The sequence below is a fragment of the Myotis davidii genome, unplaced genomic scaffold, assembly GCF_000327345.1.
Source record: "Myotis davidii unplaced genomic scaffold, ASM32734v1 scaffold653, whole genome shotgun sequence".
NCBI lineage: Eukaryota > Metazoa > Chordata > Mammalia > Chiroptera > Vespertilionidae > Myotis > Myotis davidii.
The window spans coordinates 178,161-195,894 of NW_006285129.1; the positions used below are offsets into that span (position 1 = coordinate 178,161).

Below are 17,734 nucleotides of genomic sequence, written 5' to 3' on the forward strand. Positions count from 1 at the left end.
TTTTATTGTTTTTCCTTCTCCTTTGTACATAATACAAAGAAATAAAAGGTAGGGACTTATTATAGGGACTACATTAAGGCATATCTTTCATGCTTTTTTGAAGGCAGAAAAGGTGCCCTGAAAAAGGATCTGGTAATGGATTCAGTAGTGTCTGCCCTCAGCACTTCGTCCATTTCTCTCTGGGGTACATGCAGGTTTGCAGTGTGCATCGTCTCCTGTGTCAGTATTTGCACTTCTTAAGGAATTGCTTCTCTCCCTGATTTTTTCGTTTGTCTCATTAGTCATTCTGGCCTAATCTATCCTAAATTAAGGAGGAAAGTTAGATTTCCATTTCTAGGAATCATATATGCCATGAATTCTGTAGCACCACAAATACTTTCACCAGCATCTATGTGGAAGAATCAAATCGTATTGCCTAGTTATGAGTTCTAGAATAGATGAATAAATATATATTTATTGAATGAATCAGAATAGCTAAAGTCAGTAATCAATTTACGTATTCTTCAGATGTTTACTGAGGGATTAGGATACCTCTGATTAAAATAAAGATCCTAACCCTCATGAAGCTTACATCTTACGCATTCTTCAGATGTTTACTGAGGCATTAGGATACCTCTGATTAAAATAAAGATCCTGCCGAAACCGGTCTGGCTCAGTGGATAGAGCTTTTCATGCAAAGGGAGACATAAATAAGCAATAAACTTAAAAAATCAGTAAATGTGATAGCAAGTCAGAAGGTGATGAAACCATGGGAGAAAGAAACAGAGCAGTGTAAAGGGACGCGGGTAATGCATGGGGGCAGTGGCAGTGATTCACACTACTCAGTGTGGTGTTGGGAAAGGCCTCCCTGAGAAAAGATTTGAGCAAAGACTTGAAGGAGGAAGCCAAACACATGGGGGAAAGAGCGTACCAGGCACAGCAGAGCCGTGCCCCAAAGCAGGTTCGTGCAGTGTGTCCAAGGAGACTGGAGAGTCTGGGGGGGAGTGAGCCAGAGCACAAGGTGAGGGAGATGCGGTCAGAAGTACCGGGGCCTGGTCGTGGAGAGCCCTATAGACTTGGTGAGGACCAGTCTTCACTATGAGTTAAAGGGCATTGTAGGATGTGGGTCTTTTTAAACAGCTTTGTTGAGATAAAATTCATCCCTTTAAAGTATACAATTCAGTGGTTTTTAGTATATTCACAAATATATGCAACCATCACCACAGTCAATTTTGGAACATTTTCATCACCTCCCCCACCCAGCCCTAAGCAACCACAAATCTACTTTCTGCTTCTGTAGGTTTCTCTGTTCGGGACATTTCATATAAATGGAATCATATAACATAGAGACTTTTGTGAGTGTCTCTTTAACTTAGTAAAATGTTTTCATGGTTCATCCATGTTGTAGCCTATATCAATACTTCATTTCTTTTTATGGCTGAATGATATTTCATTGTATGCATACACCATATTTTCTTTATCCATTTGTCAGTGATGGACTTCTGAGTTGTTTCCACCTTTTGGCTGTTAGGACTAAGGCTGCTATAAACATTTGTGTACAGTTTTTGTATGTATTGTAGAGTTTGGAGAAGAACCATGACAGTCTACTCATATTTTAGCAAGATCACACTGGCTATCACAGCTAATATGAATTGGGAGAAGTATGATTTCTCTTAAATGTTCAAAATGAACCTGCATTATTATTAAAAAATTTTAAAAAGCAAGTTCCTAGATATATTTAAATGAACTGTACCCATTATTTATTCACCTACAGTAGACTGAGCAGTTACTCTAGTTGTGTTTCTGATGCACATGATCCTACCTTGCAAATAAATGAGCATCCTGGTTTGGGTTTTGAGCTAGCTTACCTATCACTTCACAAGTTAATCAATATTAAAGAGTTCTAGTCCCTGCTGGCAGCAGTTGACACGTTAAGTTAGCTGTGTGAGCTGAGAGGCCCAGAAACAGATCCATGTGGATGGAATTGTTCTCCCAGTAGAAGAAATCCCTCTGCCTTCTCGAAATCCAGGATGGAAGTGGAGAAGAAAAGGGAGGCGAGGTGACTGTATTAGCCAACAGCCAACAGCGCGGCCGTGGTCTGGGCCCCGCCTGAGCTGTAGGTGAGAGAGCGCCAGACGTCAGGGCTGTCAGTTCAGTGCTTCTTAAGACTTTTGACAAGGAGGAGGGTGGATCCTGCTAGATTCAGAAGGTGACTCCAGATCAGCAATCTTCTCACAACAGATTCCTGTCAGGCCAGTGATACTGACTATACACAGTAGGTTCTCTGTAATACTACTGGAGTCAGTAAGACACTCATTAGCTCTAAACCTGCACAATCATTAATGGTCCCATTTTTTCAGTTATTTTCTCTCTAAGTAGCAAAAGCAAATGAAGAAAAAGAGGCTTTCCCCCAAGTAATTCATGTTTAGTTTATTTTAAAAATTCAACATAAAAGTTAAAACCACATAATACCACAACTCAAAGTTTACCACTGTTACTATTTTGGCATATTTCCTCCTAATGTTTTTTTCTTTACCTAAAGGTTTCTGAGTTTTGTTTCATGTTTTTGGCATAATTAGGATTTCAGTGTCTATACAGTTTTGTACTTGTTTTTCTCACTTTGAATTATATTGAGAACATTTTCCCATGTAATTAATATATATTTAAAATAATCTTAATGGCTACATAATTTCATTTTAAGGATGTCTTTAACCATTCCTATTGGACACATATTATTTACAATTTTTTGTTTTTTTAAGTAATGGTGCAAAAAACATTTTATATATTGATAAACCCTTGTCCCATCTCTGATTATTTCCTTAAGATAAAATGTACAGTGAGGCAGTCTCAGACATTGCTAGTAGATGTATAAATTGGTATAACTTCTGGAAAGCAATTTGACACTATGTATTCAAAGATATAGGCTGGCATCATGGCTCTTACTGCTGTTGAGGTTTTGTTAGTTTCTTGATTTTTAAGGAAGTCCTGGCTCAGGTGATTGAGGAAGTGGTTAAATGACTGTAAACTTTTATCAGAATCATCAAATGATATACTTAAAGTTGGTAAATTTTACTGTCTAAGAATTATATATCCATAAAAAAATAAAAATTAAGCTCTAGCTGGTTTGGTTCAGTGGATAGAGCGTCGACCTGCGGACTGAAGGGTCCCAGGTTCGATTCCGGTCACACTATAGTACCAAGTGTAAAATTATATAATTAATAATTTTTTAAGTTGATAATGTTTTGGGTAAATGGGTTAAATTAAATATACTATTAAAATTAATTTTACGGCCCTACCAGTTTGGCTCAGTGGATAGAGCGTCAACCTGTGGACTCAAGAGTCCCAGGTTCAATTCAGGTCAAGAGCATGTACCTTGGTTGTGGGCACATACCCAGTGGGGAGTGTGCAGAAGGCAGCTGATCGATGTTTCTCTCTCATCGATGTTTCTAACTCTCTATCCCTCTCTCTTCTTCTCTGTAAAAAATCAATAAAATATATTTTTTTAAAAATTAACTTTACAGCCCTGGCCAGTGTAGCTCAATTGGTTGAGCGTCATCCAGTCACTGAAAGGTCACCAGTTCAATCTGGTCAGGGCACAAGCCCAGGTTGTGGATTGATACTCTGATTGAGCTGGTTGAGGTGAATGTAGGAGGCAACTGATCGATGTTTCTCTGTCTCCCTCCTTCCCTCCCTCTCTCTTCTTCTCCTACTTTCTCCCTCTCCCTTCCTCTCTCTTTCTCTCTCTCTCAAATCAATAAAAACATTTTTTAATTAATTTTATGTATTTTTACCTTTTTAATGTGGTTATTAAATTACTTAGCAGCTCACATATGTGACTTATTTTACATTTCTATTGGGTAGTGCTTCTTTAACCTAATCAATTTCGTTTAATTCTCATAGCAAGGTGAATATTTTTATTATTATCATCAACCTAATTTTTCAGATGAGGAAACTGAGGTATAGAGAAGTTAAGTACCTTGTCCAAAGATAGAGAGCTAATAAGTGGTAGAGCTGAAACTGAACTCAGACCGTCTGTTTCTAGTCTCCGGGACCTAATCCCTCAGTTGAAATACTACTTTAGGAGAATTTATCTAGCTGTAATTTTTTAGAAATTCCTTACTTATAAATTTTCTTACCAAGTGGCCAGTATGTGACGCTTCCTGGCTACTGGGAAATACTATAAATCAAAGCAGGAGAAAAATAGTACGAAAAGGAGGAATCATTTAGTTTTAAGATTTTTGCCACCCAAAGATAATTAAGAATGAGATTTAAGACAGTGTTGCTTGCCGAAACCGGTTTGGCTCTGTGGATAGAGCATCGGCCTGCGAACTGAAAGGTCCCGGGTTTGATTCCGGTAAAGGGCATGTACCTGGGTTGCGGGCACATCCCCAGTAGGAGATGTGCAGGAGGCAGCTGATCGATGTCTCTCTCTCATCGATGTTTCTGACTCTCTATCTCTCTCCCTTCCTCTCTGTAAAAAATCAATAAAATATATTTTTAAAAAAAAAAGACAGTGTTGCTCTTTGAGTAAAAATGAACTTGATTAACTAGTGGCAGCTGTTAGTTTCATCACTATCTGAGATAATACCTAAGTGTTACAATAAGGCAATTCCTACAAAGTCAGTCACATTAATGTTTTTGTAGAGAATACAGTTTAGGGCTTAGAAAACAGTTGGAATTTTGAATTTCTCTAAATACATTTGAAGCTGGGAGTGGGCTGATTGATATTATCAACAGGTACTTATAGATTTCTACCTAAAGAGGTAACATTAGAAACTTGGACCTTCTCCTGTAACCACGAGTTGGTAGGATCTCTGAATTATTTACAGAAAAATTGGGATCCTGTGACAGAATTTGCATTTCAAAGGAAGAGGAATCGGAGGAGACTCTTCTTCACTTATGGGCATTTCGGGATCAGTCTTGAAACTGTTGGAACCATCACCATTTTTGTAGAAATTTGGGGGGCGTTGACTTTCCTCCTGTAACCGAAGTATTAGGCACCATGTCAAGAGCTGTGATGAGCGCATCCCCCATCGCTGGCGAGCGTTCACTGAGTGTGATTCCATGTAAGGTTCAGTGCACGGTGCTAGGGAGATGGAGACGTTTTCTAGATCTGTAAGCATCAATGTCTGATGGGAAAATGGGCATATAAACAAATAATCAGGTGCTTCTGAAAAACTGAATTTAACCCATTCAAATATACATGCCCCCTTATTGTAATTTATTTGTGCACTGGAACATACAGTTTTTAATTAAAAATAGTTCTTGTTACAAAACCAATGCATAGTCATTGTAGGGGAAAAAATTAAATACAGCTAAGCAAAAAAGATGATAAAAATATCCAAGATGCTGTCATCCCACCATAGGAATGTACAGCCTCTTAGACCTTTTTCTATTAATGTATACACACATATCTTAAATCAAAGGGAATATTCTATTCATGTGCTTTCAGTGAAGATACTTATATATGTCATGTTTAATAACTGAATAGTATTCTGTTGTCTGATTGTGCCACAATTTATTTAACCAGTCCTCAGTTTGTTGTTCACTCAACAAACACTTATTGAGTACCTACTGTATTCCAAGAGCTATTTTGAGACAAAACAGATATTGTTTGATATTCATTGTTTATCATTTTTCTCTTACAAACAGTGCTGTAATAAACATCATTTATATATATTTACATATACATTATACATATGTTCAATTGTTCAGTTGTTCACTTGTCCAGTTCACTTGGGATGATAATAATAATTGAGCATATTCTGTATTTCAGACAGTCTGCTGGCTTTGTTACATATATTACCTCATTTAAACTTCATGATCCAAGAGGTGATATTGTTTTGATCCCAATTTTCAAATGAAGAAACTGGAACATGGAGAAATTATGTAATTTGCCTGAGGTCATATAGCAAGGAAGTGCAATATGACTGGAATTCAAGCTAAAATTTGGCTGATCCCAGATTTCACGCGCCACTAGCAATGTTGAGATGAAATTGCTGCAACACTTTGAAGATGCTACATGACCAGTGTGCTAGCCAGAAAACTTTTACCAGTTTCTACCTTCACACCATGCCCTTGCCAACACTGAGGTCAGCTGCTCCTGATTCTTAACAATAACCATACATTTAAAAATCAATTTGTATGGAAAAGTTGAGTTTAAAAAGTTTACTTCAACTCAAATGCAGAGAAAAAACACACACCAGATAAACAGCGTGAAACTAAAAGAAGAGACCAATAAGTAAGAATCAGAAACAAAGAAAAAAGAGTCAAAGAGGCAGATACTGTCTGGTTTCAAAGCAGCCTCCAGCTCCAGGTTGCAGGCCCTGTGAGGCACTGACCTCCTGCTTCCCTTAGTTCAGTGACAGCCCCCAGCCCAACCGTCATTCCATCTAATATACCTTTTTCTTTCACTTACGCTGGTTTAAATAGGTTTCTGTTTCTTGCAGCCAGAACGTTGCACTTTAGGAAAATGTTCTCATCTCTTAACAAGTTTGTAGGATACGCCTTTTAGTCTGTAAGACCCAACTCAGCATTTGCATTTTTGTTTCAGGTTCTGTTGGGTTAAACAAAGTTAAAAATGGAAGGAGAAGCTCCAAAGTGCTGTGTAGTGATACAGAAGTGACTCATTTACTTTTTTATTTCCTATATTATCTACATTCCTATGTTTTTTTATGATCACAAAAAAATGTTCTACAGATTTTTAAGTCGACAATGTGATGCCACTGAGATTATTAAATAGTAAAGTATCGAGTTGACTATCCTCAGCACAGCCCTGGGTTGCTGTTCCTCTGCCAAAACTGTATTCCCTTCCCCTGCTGAGCGATGCAGCCGTCAGGACCTATGCTCTTCCACTCGGGTTATCATGAGAGCTCCGGGCTCGAATGGGATGTTATTTATAAATCACCTTTCGATACGCTTCAGTCTTTCAACCCTTTTCGGTCCAACCTCGAGGCTGACTCGACAGAGCAGGCGCTAGGAGCAGGTCCAACGTTGAGCAATAAGAACATTAAAAAGTTCAACATTCAATCCCACGTGTATGAGCTTAGGCAAATTTCCCTGTGCCTCAATTTTCTGTAAAATGGAGGCAATAATAGCTTCTATTGTGATGTTTGGAATATATAAAAAATGCTTGGAGACGAATCTGGCACAGGGTAAGCACTCAGTAAGGCTACTCGCTGCTGCTGCTGCTGCTGCTGCCATTATTATCACATCCGGGGGCAGTAACGTACAAAAGATTGGATATTCGTCATCAGTACCTGTGTCATCACCCATACTTCACTTTCACAGAATTCAGGAGCAGAGTTATATTAGTGTCCTAAGTGGGAATATACTGGGGCAGTGATGAGATTTGCTGTGAAGATAGCAGGTGACGTTCATGATCTGTGAGGAGAAAAGTTTTTAGTAGCTCAGTTTCCACTTGTGCTCACTTATAACTTCCCCTTTGAGGCCCCCAGAGTCAGTGCCTCTATAATTCATAGACTTGCATAGAGTCATTGGCATCCAAGGCTTTCTGCAGTTAGGTTATTGGGGGCTTTGTTTCTTGAATTTTTTTTTTATGGTGGTTACCATTCTATTCCTGTAGTTGCGGTTGCTCTGACAAATTGCCATGGTCTCAGATGTTTCAGTGGTGAGAAAGTACATCTGTAGCTCTTTATTCTCAGACAATAATCTCCTTTCAGACATCTGTGTGACCAGTAGCACAGGCGGTTTACACCAAGGAATGACTGTTTTGCTCTGTGGACTATGAGGATAAGCTTTTCTGCTCACATGCTACCCAATGAATGTTATATGCACAGTGCTGGGTACATGCAGAATCCTATTGGCTGCTGTCCCCAGTTCTCAGTGGGAGAGGAAATAGGGCCGAAGGCTGTGTTTGTTTTGTTTTGCTTCACTTTTTGTTTTTTCAGGCACCAGTACTAAGGTGGGAACTGGGATGGAGCAGCCACATTTCCTAATAGGCAGTTACATTGTAGGAAAGTGTCATAGGATAAAAGAACCTCAGTGAAATTGTTTATAATCAAGGAACTGTTTTATATCTTAATCCAGGCACAAAATGAACATGATAACATCTTTTGGAGTCTCCATTCTCCCCAATTAGTAGGAGAGATTTTCAGGGACAGAATAAAATAATTTAACTGATAAGTACCTTAAAATATGTTTATCTCAAAATTTAAAAGCTTCCTTTATAGAAAAATAAAATAGTTTTTAAAACAAAATAACAGACCACAAAGAAAGATGTAAGCTGTGAACCAATTTGGACTCCACCCTCAGACTAATAAATTCACTCTCTTTCTGTTGTTAGGGGGTTTTTAGGTGCAAAAATTTGAGAAGTGTTAATATATGCAAGTTAAATAAAATGTGTCCTAAATAGAAATTATTAATTCTGGCAGAGCATTCAGGAAATGCTACACAGAGGAGATAGCGTTTGAGCTAGACCTTAAAGAATACGTTGGATTTCCATAGGCAGAAAGAGCAGTCAGGGCTGAGGAAACAACAAAGTTAAGGACAGGAGGGAGGAAATGGTACAGCGTACTTGAGAAATAATGGGAAGTGAAGTAGAAATCCAGTGAGGAGCCGGATGACCTCTCTACCGAAGCCGCCCCGAGTGTTCTCAGACATAGATGTTGAATGCCAGCCTTCTCCCTTGTTCCTGGTAAAATTGCTGTCAGTTATTTAGGAAAAGTTAGGTGACACTTAAGCTGGGGTCTTAACCTCTTTAAAAAAAAAAATCTGATCCATGTATTCATTCATCAGATCCTTAATTCAACATCTAGTTTATACTGAGAGTGCACAGATCCAGGAGGTACCACTCAGGATGTGCAGTAACTGTGAAGAGAAGCCATTAGAAGAGAGCTCCACCAGCTCCCCTTCCGCTACTGCCCTCTGCCTTCCGTTGGGTCACAGTGGATGAACGCTTCCAGCAGAACCAGCCCTTCCCCTGGGCACCTACTCCAACATGTGACTCCAAACCTGCTCCTCTCTCCTGAACCAGTTTTTCTCACTCTATCTGATCATTCACACAAGGATAGAAACATGCTGTTTCTCCCCCATCTTTAAAACCCCTCCATTAATGGTGTTCACAGCCCCCGTTGCTCTCTAGGGCAGCACCGCCTCTATCTCACCCAGCTCCAGTCCAAGGAGAAGGGGGGAAATAAAGACGTCCCTAGAGCAGCGGTTCTCAACCTGTGGGTCGCGACCCCTTTGGGGGTCGAATGACCCTTTCACAGGGGTTGCCTAAGACCATCAGAAAACACATATATAATTACATATTGTTTTGTGATTAATCACTATGCTTTAATTATCTTCAATTTGTAACAAGAAAATACATCCTGCATATCAGGTATTTACATTACAATTCATAACAGTAGCAAAATTACAGTTATGAAGTAGCAACGAAAATAATTTTATGGTTGGGGGTCACCACAACATGAGGAACTGTATTAAAGGGTCATGGCATTAGGAAGATTGAGAACCACTGTACTAGAGGCTCAGTGCACAACATTCGTGCACTGGGGGGTGGGGCATCCTTTAGCCAGGCCTGTGCCCTCTTGCAATCTGGGACCCCTCAAGCTATGTCCACCTGCCAGCTTAGGCCTGATCTGGACATCACCCAAGGGGTCCTTAGCACTGCTGCAGAGGCTCCCACCACTGTGGCTGCACTCGCCAGCCATGAGCCTGGCTTCTGGCTGAGCGGTGCTCCCCCTGTAGGAGCGCACTGACCACCAGGGGGCAGCTCCTGCATTGAGCACCTACTCCCTCATGGTCAGTGCACATCATAGAGACCGGTTATTCCACCGTTCAGTCTACTTGCATATTATCATTTTATTATATATAATTTTACTTATTAATTTTGTTTATCTTCCCTCCTCCCCCATTGGGATATAAATTCCATGAAGGCAGAATTCTTTTTACTTTAATAGTATATTCTCAGCTTCTAAAACAGTGTCTGGCACATAGTAGGCACTTAATAAATATTTGTTGATCAAATTGTTATCTCTGGGGAAAAAATGGGGAGAAGAAGAATTAAGGAAGACTTGATCTCTGTGTGTACTATTTTAAATTTTTAAAAAAAGAATGTATCCATGTAGTGCTTGTGTCCTGGAAAAACTCATAGGCTTAATTGAAAAATGGACATGTAGACAAGTGAATTCCTTAGGGGAATGGTAATCCTATATAATAAAAGGCTAATATGCAAATTGTCCCTACTGGTGGGAGTTCAATCTATCAGGAGTTAGATGTGCGCTGACCACCAGGGGGTGACGCAGAACGTGGCGGGCGTCAGCGCCGTGGTGCTGGCAGCAGGTGGCAGTGGAGGTGCTGCCGGCTCCAATGGGCCCCAACAAGAGCAGAACCACAGCGGGATGGTGGAGCAGGTGAGCAGGCAGCACCCGGCCAAGGCAGGTGCGAGCGGGGGCCCTGATCGCCCTGCCGGTCGCTCTATAGATCAGCCCTGATTGCCAGCCAGGCCTAGGGACCCTACCTGTGCATGAATTTCATGCACCGGGCCTCTAGTGTAGAGATAAAAGATGCAAGAGTTTCACTAATAAAGTGTCAGAGGAATGTAGCAGCCTTCTAGGCAAGGGGAATAGTTATGTGCAAAAACAAAGAAATATGAAACATAGTGGCTCTGAAAACTGGAAGGAGTGGAAATTGAGAGTTTTCAGTATTTAAGTTATGAAAAGTTTTATCCTCTCCTTCACTCACCCACTCCCATATTCCAGTATCTCTAGCTAAGTATTCGGTTGTAATTAGAAGCCTCATTACTCCATTAAAGCAAATATCTTGAGTTTTTCTTCTCATTGTTTTCCTGAAAGTCTTTTTCTATTTTCCTGCTTCTCAGAAATTCTACTCTTTTTTTGTCTTCTTCTTCACTGTAGCACTCTTCAGATTTGAGTTTTGATTCTTTTGGTATCTTCGGTATAATAAGAAACTCACATGTAATTTCTTTTTTTTTTTTTTAAAGGGACTTTGCCCTTCTCTTTTATTTTATTTTTTTTATATATTTTATTTATTTTTTACAGAGAGGAAGGGAGAGAGAGAGAGTTAGAAACATCGATGAGAGAGAAATATCGATCAGCTGCCTCCTGCACATCTCCTACTGGGGATGTGCCCGCAACCCAGGAACATGACCTTGACCGGAATTGAACCTGGGACCTCTCAGTCCGCAGGCCGACGCTCTATCCACTGAGCCAAACCGGTTTCGGCCACATGTAATTTCTATCTGTGGAATATGGTGGGGGGGAAAGGAGGAAGAGATAAGACGTAATTTTGTCTTGTTATAATATATAGCTTTGTTTAGGGACACCGTTGTTCAGCTCAATTACTTTAGTAATTAAATTTTAAACTCCTATAAGTGTTAGTCTCTAGTCCCTTACAAAGACTTAAAACTGAAACTTGTTTTTCCATGTGTGGTTCGAGATTTTTTCTGAGGTTGACTTTTCAAAATCAGGGCTTTTGTCTGCCCACCTTCCTTCTTTCCATCTTGTTGGGAAAGCACCCTTGATGATGGCACAAGCCACGACAAGCCATAGCATTGGTCCCCCAGGTGAGCTCTGGGGCCATCTCTGATTGTGCCGGGCCTCACACTGGATGTGGTTGTGAATCTGTCTCTGACTCAGAGCCCCTTCACGGAAGCAACCACAGTACTCATTCGTCCACCTTAGCTCCGGGCCTCCTTCATAACAGATGCTCAGGACACACCTGTTAAATTGAATTGAGTGGAATTGAATTGGATTTCAGTACCACAGGAGAAAGGACTTTCTTTAGAATTTTTTTTTTATTTTAGAAAGAGAGGAAGGGAGAAGGGGAGAGAGAGACACAGGGTGGGGGTACGGGGTTAGGGGGAGAGAAAGAAAGAAATATTGATTGCCGCCTGTACGTGCCTCGACCAGACATAAAACCTGCAACCCAGCTATGTGCCCTGACCAGAATTGAACCCATAACCCCTCGGTGCACAGACGGTGCTCCAACCAACTGAGCTACACTGGCCAGGACAGGAAAAGGGGATTTTTGAGTTTGCTTTTTTAAGTGAGACTGATTTAAAACAACCCTGGAAAAGAAAATCATTTTTGTTGTTGTTTTTAAGCATAGTCTAAATTTGGGGTACAGAAAGCAATATGCTCATCGCCTGTAATTGTTAAAGCATTCTGCAGTGACTCATCAAAGTCCCCAAATAGATACTTTTTAAAAAGCTCCAATGGCCCTAGGAAACAAAATTAGGCTTAGAAAATATAAATTATGTTTTCTCTGCAGTCAAGAATGTGGGGTCTTGTTGATACAGAGGAGGATCTGTAAGTATAATTTCAGGAATGCTACTCCTTTCCTTTAGACTTGCACAGAGTCTGAAGTGGAGCAGAGATCACCTAATAAACTCCTACAGTGTTTCCCAGCACGTCTGTTTCATTCTCACTCAAAGTCATTTTCTGACCTCCAAGCGTCTCTAGTCCAACTGGCCAAAAAGCCAGGCCAGAGATGGTGCCTGCGTTCAGTAGAGAAATAAATAAATTTAGCTTCTACTCCTTTCCCTCTGCTTCACCATTGTTTTCCTTTTGCAAACAAGTTTAGAATTTAAATCCTCTAAGGTCAGAATCTTCCAGGTTTAAGACTACAAACCAATGATAATAATAAGATACCTGGTCATTCCTCCAACCTTCTGTCTGCTATAGATCTGTCTCCTGAGTGTGAATCCAACACTCTTAAAAATACTGCCCCAAAACTCGTATCATAACAAAGGCTCTCTTGCCAATGGGTAACGATTTTAACTCATTTCTTCAGCATACCTTTATTGAGTACCGACTAGGTGCCAGCCGCTGTGTTAAGCCCTAGAGACCCAAGCCGAGCCAGTCTTAGTTCCACCCTAAGGAGCAACAGTCCCAACGTATTTTGTATCAATAATACGGAGAGGACCTCGTTCATATTAATACAGTGGTAACAGAGCACGAGGGCCAAGTGATCATCACGATGGGCACGGTTAGTTCCGCATGAAGGACTTTGGGAAGGTTTCACAGAAATGGTGACTTTTGCTCCTCAGCCTTAAAGGATAATAAGGATTTCATCCGACAGAGGATAGTCTATCCTTTTGGACCTGGGATATAATAAGAGCAAAAGCATCAAGGTACGAAAGCTCCTGACATGTTCCGGGAACTATGAGGTTGGGCATGGACGGACGTGGGCCACTCGGTGGGAGATGGAACCAGACATGGGGGATGCTCCCTTCCTTCTTCCTTTGAGTAACCTCCAACCCGCTGGTCAGTTTCCTAGAGGAAGTTCTGTCTTCCGGGCTGCACAGCCGGAGCAGGGAGAGCTCTCAAGTCGCCTCCAGGTCAGCAAACAGAAGGTGAGCCGGCCGTGGAGAGGCGAGGAGAGTGGCGCAGCTCCCCGCGTGCCGGCTGCAGGCTCTCCCGTCGACCAGGAGCGTCGGAGAAGAGCCTTGGGTTTTGTGCTCGTTCTTGTAACCCATCTCCAGGTGGCCTGCTGGTTCCCGAACTGTTGGCACAGACACCAAGACTCCCACTGACGAGTTGCGAAGAAGCCTGAGCCCTTCCCAGCCCACTTTTCTCATGGTTTCTTTATCAAATAAATAAATGTATTCCTTGTATTTAATAGCACAATCACTTCTGTTTCTGATGAATTTTGTTGGGTCTTACTTGACAAAAAGGGTTGTGAGAGCATGGAGGAGTTTGTAAAAGTACCCATTTGGTGTACACGCTGCACACTCTCTCTCCTCTTGACCCCTTGTAGTTTTCATTAACCACATTCCTGCACAAGTCATTTCTGAAAACTCATCATGTTTTTGTAGAGAGCCATCCAAAAATTGTCCCTACATTGCAATTTCCTGTGGCACTGAGAAACCATGTGTGACTGCAATAAAAAGCCATTTTGTGAAAAGATACAAAGTGATTTGTTTTTGTTTCTTTGGGGGTAATAACTATGTATGGGAATCATAAGATGTGGCATGAGCTCGCTTTACACCAAACATGGAGAAGGTGCTGCCTCTCCACAAAGCATATTTAAAGTGTGTCAACGCAAATAATAAATTCTGGGGTCAATTTCACTTCTCTTGAAAACAATGGAACGTGATGCTGTTAATGCCAGGAATTATGGCATCCTCAAACCACAGCAAAAATACCACAGCATAACCCCTCCCTGGTTCTCTGTAAGTCTTTGATATTTTTTTCCTGTCCTTTATTTGATAAACATCCCCAAGCATCAGATAGATAGCCAGCACTCAACTCTGATTCACAGTTATGTGGCTTTGGGAATGTCATTTAGTCTGTGGCTCAGTTTCCTTATATATAAAACAGGGGTAATAAAGTACCTTCCTGCCCTGGCCGGTTTGGCTCAGTGGATGGAGCGTCAACCTGCGGACTGAGGAGTCCCGGGTTCAATTCCGGTAGGGGGTATGCTGGAGACAGCTGATTGATGTTTCTCTCTCATCGATGTTTCTAGCTGTTATCTCTCTCCCTTCCTCTCTGTAAAAATCAATAAAATATATTTTTGAAAAATAAAAATAAATAAATAAATAATAAAGTACCTTCCTCATAGAATTGTAAGGATTAGATGAGGTAATACATTTAAAGCACTTAGAGCATCTAAACACTGAATGAAATTAATAGTAAATACAATAGATTCTTTCTCAAAATTGGGGGTACAAAACCACCATACAAAATGGTTGACAACCCTCCCACTGCACCAATTAGCAGTTTCTTTATCTTACAGTCCTGTGAAGCCCTAGGCTTTTTAAAAAATCCATATTATAGCTAAGAGCTAAGACCTAAATTGTTTTGTTGTTGTTGCAGTTTAGATACTTTAAAAAAAATTCTTCATGCTTTTTAAAAATATATTTTTTATTGATTTCAGAGAGGAAGGGAGATAGAAACATCAATGATGAGAGAGAATCATTGGTCGGTTGCCTCCTCTCCACCCCCTACTGGGGATTGAGGCAGCAACCGAGGCATGTGCTCTGATGGGGAATCGGGAATCAAACCGTCATCTCCTGGTTCATAGGCTGACGCTCAACCACTGAGCCACACTGGCCCAATAAGGTCCTATATGCTTTTAATGAGTTCTCTTCCATAGTCAAAACCCCTATGTCCCATTTACTAGTATCCTACAAAAGCCAAGGTACTTGTTTTATCTAAACAAATGTTTTTATAATAGTTCCTGTCCAGTAAACTTGCGGGCAGCAATTCACAAGTCCTTATCTCGGATAGCTCCCTTCTCCCTCCCTTATGTGGAGTTACTTATACAATAGTCAATTGAAGAATAAAGCTACTGGCAGTTGTGTCTTATTCATGGTTTTGCAGTTAGGGAGGTAACCGCATCGCCTGTCCTCCCAGTATCTTATCTCCACTGAAGAGAAACTGGCTGAGTTATTTTTGTGGTCTGTGTGTGTGGCTGTGCTGAGCTCACTGAGGAGACGGTGCTGTGGATATGCGTAAAGGAACCCATAGATTCTTTCTCTGAGATTTCTCTCTTAAGACTTGGTCTTTGGAAACAGTCGCAATTCATAGATCCCAATTCAGGTGCCATGAGGTTTACCTGGTGAGAGAGAAGTCAGCTTGAAGAACGGTTCAGAGAAGGGTATGGAATATGGAAAGAGGGATGAGTAACAGGACAAAGGGACACAGAGTAAGGGACGGTAGGGGCAGAATAATGAGGCAGCAATGCAGGTTAATGAAAGAGGGAGAGAGAGAGCGAGCAGATTTATGTAACGTCTTAAGGAGCAGATAGGCAGGGATCTCCAGCCCACATGCATCTGTTCTGGAATCTGAAAATGACTCAGAGGGTGTTGATATTTTGGCCGTCCCTCTCTCTGGCTCATGTTCCACAAAGCTCCCGCTCCTGTCTTATGCAGCATCCCAGGACCCTCAGGCCTCACAGATAGGAGGCACTCAAATATTAGTTGACTAAAATGAGGGCAAATAAGAAGATAGGGCAAGTCATGAATTACGTTCCCCCCATAAACCAGAATCTATTCAAACTCTAATTCCAAACCCCTTATATCCAAGCCCTTCAAAGATCAATCATGCAGGTTCATTTTCTCACCAGATCACTGGGGTATGTTGCTTCTTCATTTATGATGATCTCCTGGATTTTCCCATTCTTTTAAAGTCACTTTGTAAAATAGAAGGTGGGAAAGAGATGATGGGAAGGGGGAGAGGGTGGTGGGAAGGAAGGAGGTGTGTGTGTGTGTGTGTGTACACAAAACCTACACAGGCTGGATTTTAACCCATTTAGCCAGTAACTTGCTGTGTAAACATGGGCAAGTCGATTGATTTGCATGTCCTTATTTGTTCCATATGCCTCACAAGGTAGCACTAAATATTTAAAGAAATAACATATAAGAGCACTTTGAAAGGATAAATTTCTATATCAGTCTAATATAGAGGAATTAATTAGTACGGTAAATGAAAAGCAGTTAAGGGGGATATTATTGGTCTAGAGGATAAGGGAGTATTGGGAAAAGAGAGAAGCCCCTTCCTTCATTTGACAGATACCAGAAAAAGCCAAGACCACAAATTTGGCAGCCAGCACTTTTATCGTGAGACCTGTCTGGGTAAAGGGTTCTTTCCCCCCCCCACCGCCCCCCCTCTGTGCCAGGAATTGGTATTCATTTTTGTGGTTATTGTGTGCCTGCCATATGCCAGGCAATGTGTTGGTTAGGTTATTGTTATTCAATGAGTAGCCTAGAGGGCAATCTTTATATGTTCAAAGGACTTTCACAGGTCATCTCATATATTGTCCTGACTTTCCTGGTTGATGGAAATGACAGTTCATCCCTCACTATTTAATATGTGGAGGGACTGAGGCCTAAAGAAATTAAGCAGCTTGCCCAAAGGCCACAGAGCAGTGATGGAACCAGTACCCAAGCCTAGGTTTCCCGGCTCCCTCATCGCATTAACCATGTTCTGGGAAAACGATGAAGTTACTAAGAAGTTGGTCTGTGGGCTCTGAGGCAAATCTGATGAAGGAGGGATTCCCTGGCAGGGCATCCTGGGGACCGGATGGGACTTTTCCAGGTGGGTGCAGCAGGGAGAGAGCCCGGGTATAGTGAAAGCCATCGGACGCACGGATTACGCGTGAGAGACCATTATATTCCTCCCGGCACTGACAGTGTGTCTGCAAATCGTTCAGCCATTCTGACTCTCACTTCCCTGTGTGCCCTGGAGATCGGAACAGACTTAGGGTCATTCGCCTGAATACCAGGCTCACATCAGGCCTGAAGCTTTGTAAACTGGGAAAAGTGTAGATTGCTCTTAACTCTCCCACCGCGGGCCCCTGCACACGGATATGGAGCATAAAACTTTTCCCCGTCCTCTGACCTGCCGGGCCTCTCCACCCCCCGGGGAGTGTGATGTGCGGAGCCAGCGGCAGGTGACGCGCCCTCCCGGCTGGAGCGCCTGTTTTTGTTTGGGGTTGGGAGGGAGACGGTCTAGATCTGGATGATCCCCGTCTCCACACGCCTCTCGGTCTCCATTCCCCGCTCCGTCCTCCTCCCTGTCTCCCACGCCAGGTCCGCGGGTCTGTCTTTCCCGGCCCCGCCTCTCGCTCTCCATTCAGTCCGAGTCCGGTCCCCGGGTCCCCGGGTCCCCGGCGGGTTCGGGTCTGTCTTCCCCCCCCTCAGTGAGTCAGAAACAAAGGGAGGCGGGGGAGCGCACCAGCTCGGGCTCCGCGATTCGCCCTTTATTTTGAACTCGCAACGTCAGCGGCCGCTGGATCGCTGGATGGCACCGCGGGGGGGGGGCCGGGC

The 17,734-nt window shown here is 42.0% G+C and overlaps 1 protein-coding gene across 3 annotated transcripts in view; it reads left to right on the forward strand.

The window, feature by feature from the left end:
* Nucleotides 1-13,873, forward strand: part of VPS45 (vacuolar protein sorting 45 homolog (S. cerevisiae)) — a 45,440-nt gene extending 31,567 nt beyond the window's left edge. Inside the window, exon 15 of one of the 3 annotated variants that reach the window (XM_015558705.1) lies at nucleotides 12,757-13,228. In XM_015558705.1, coding sequence (XP_015414191.1) covers nucleotides 12,757-12,781 — 25 coding nt within the window. In that variant the 3' untranslated portion in view covers nucleotides 12,782-13,228. The other 2 variants (XM_006755626.2, XM_006755625.2) reach the window with 2 other exon arrangements.
* Nucleotides 13,874-17,734: the final 3,861 nt, after the last annotated feature.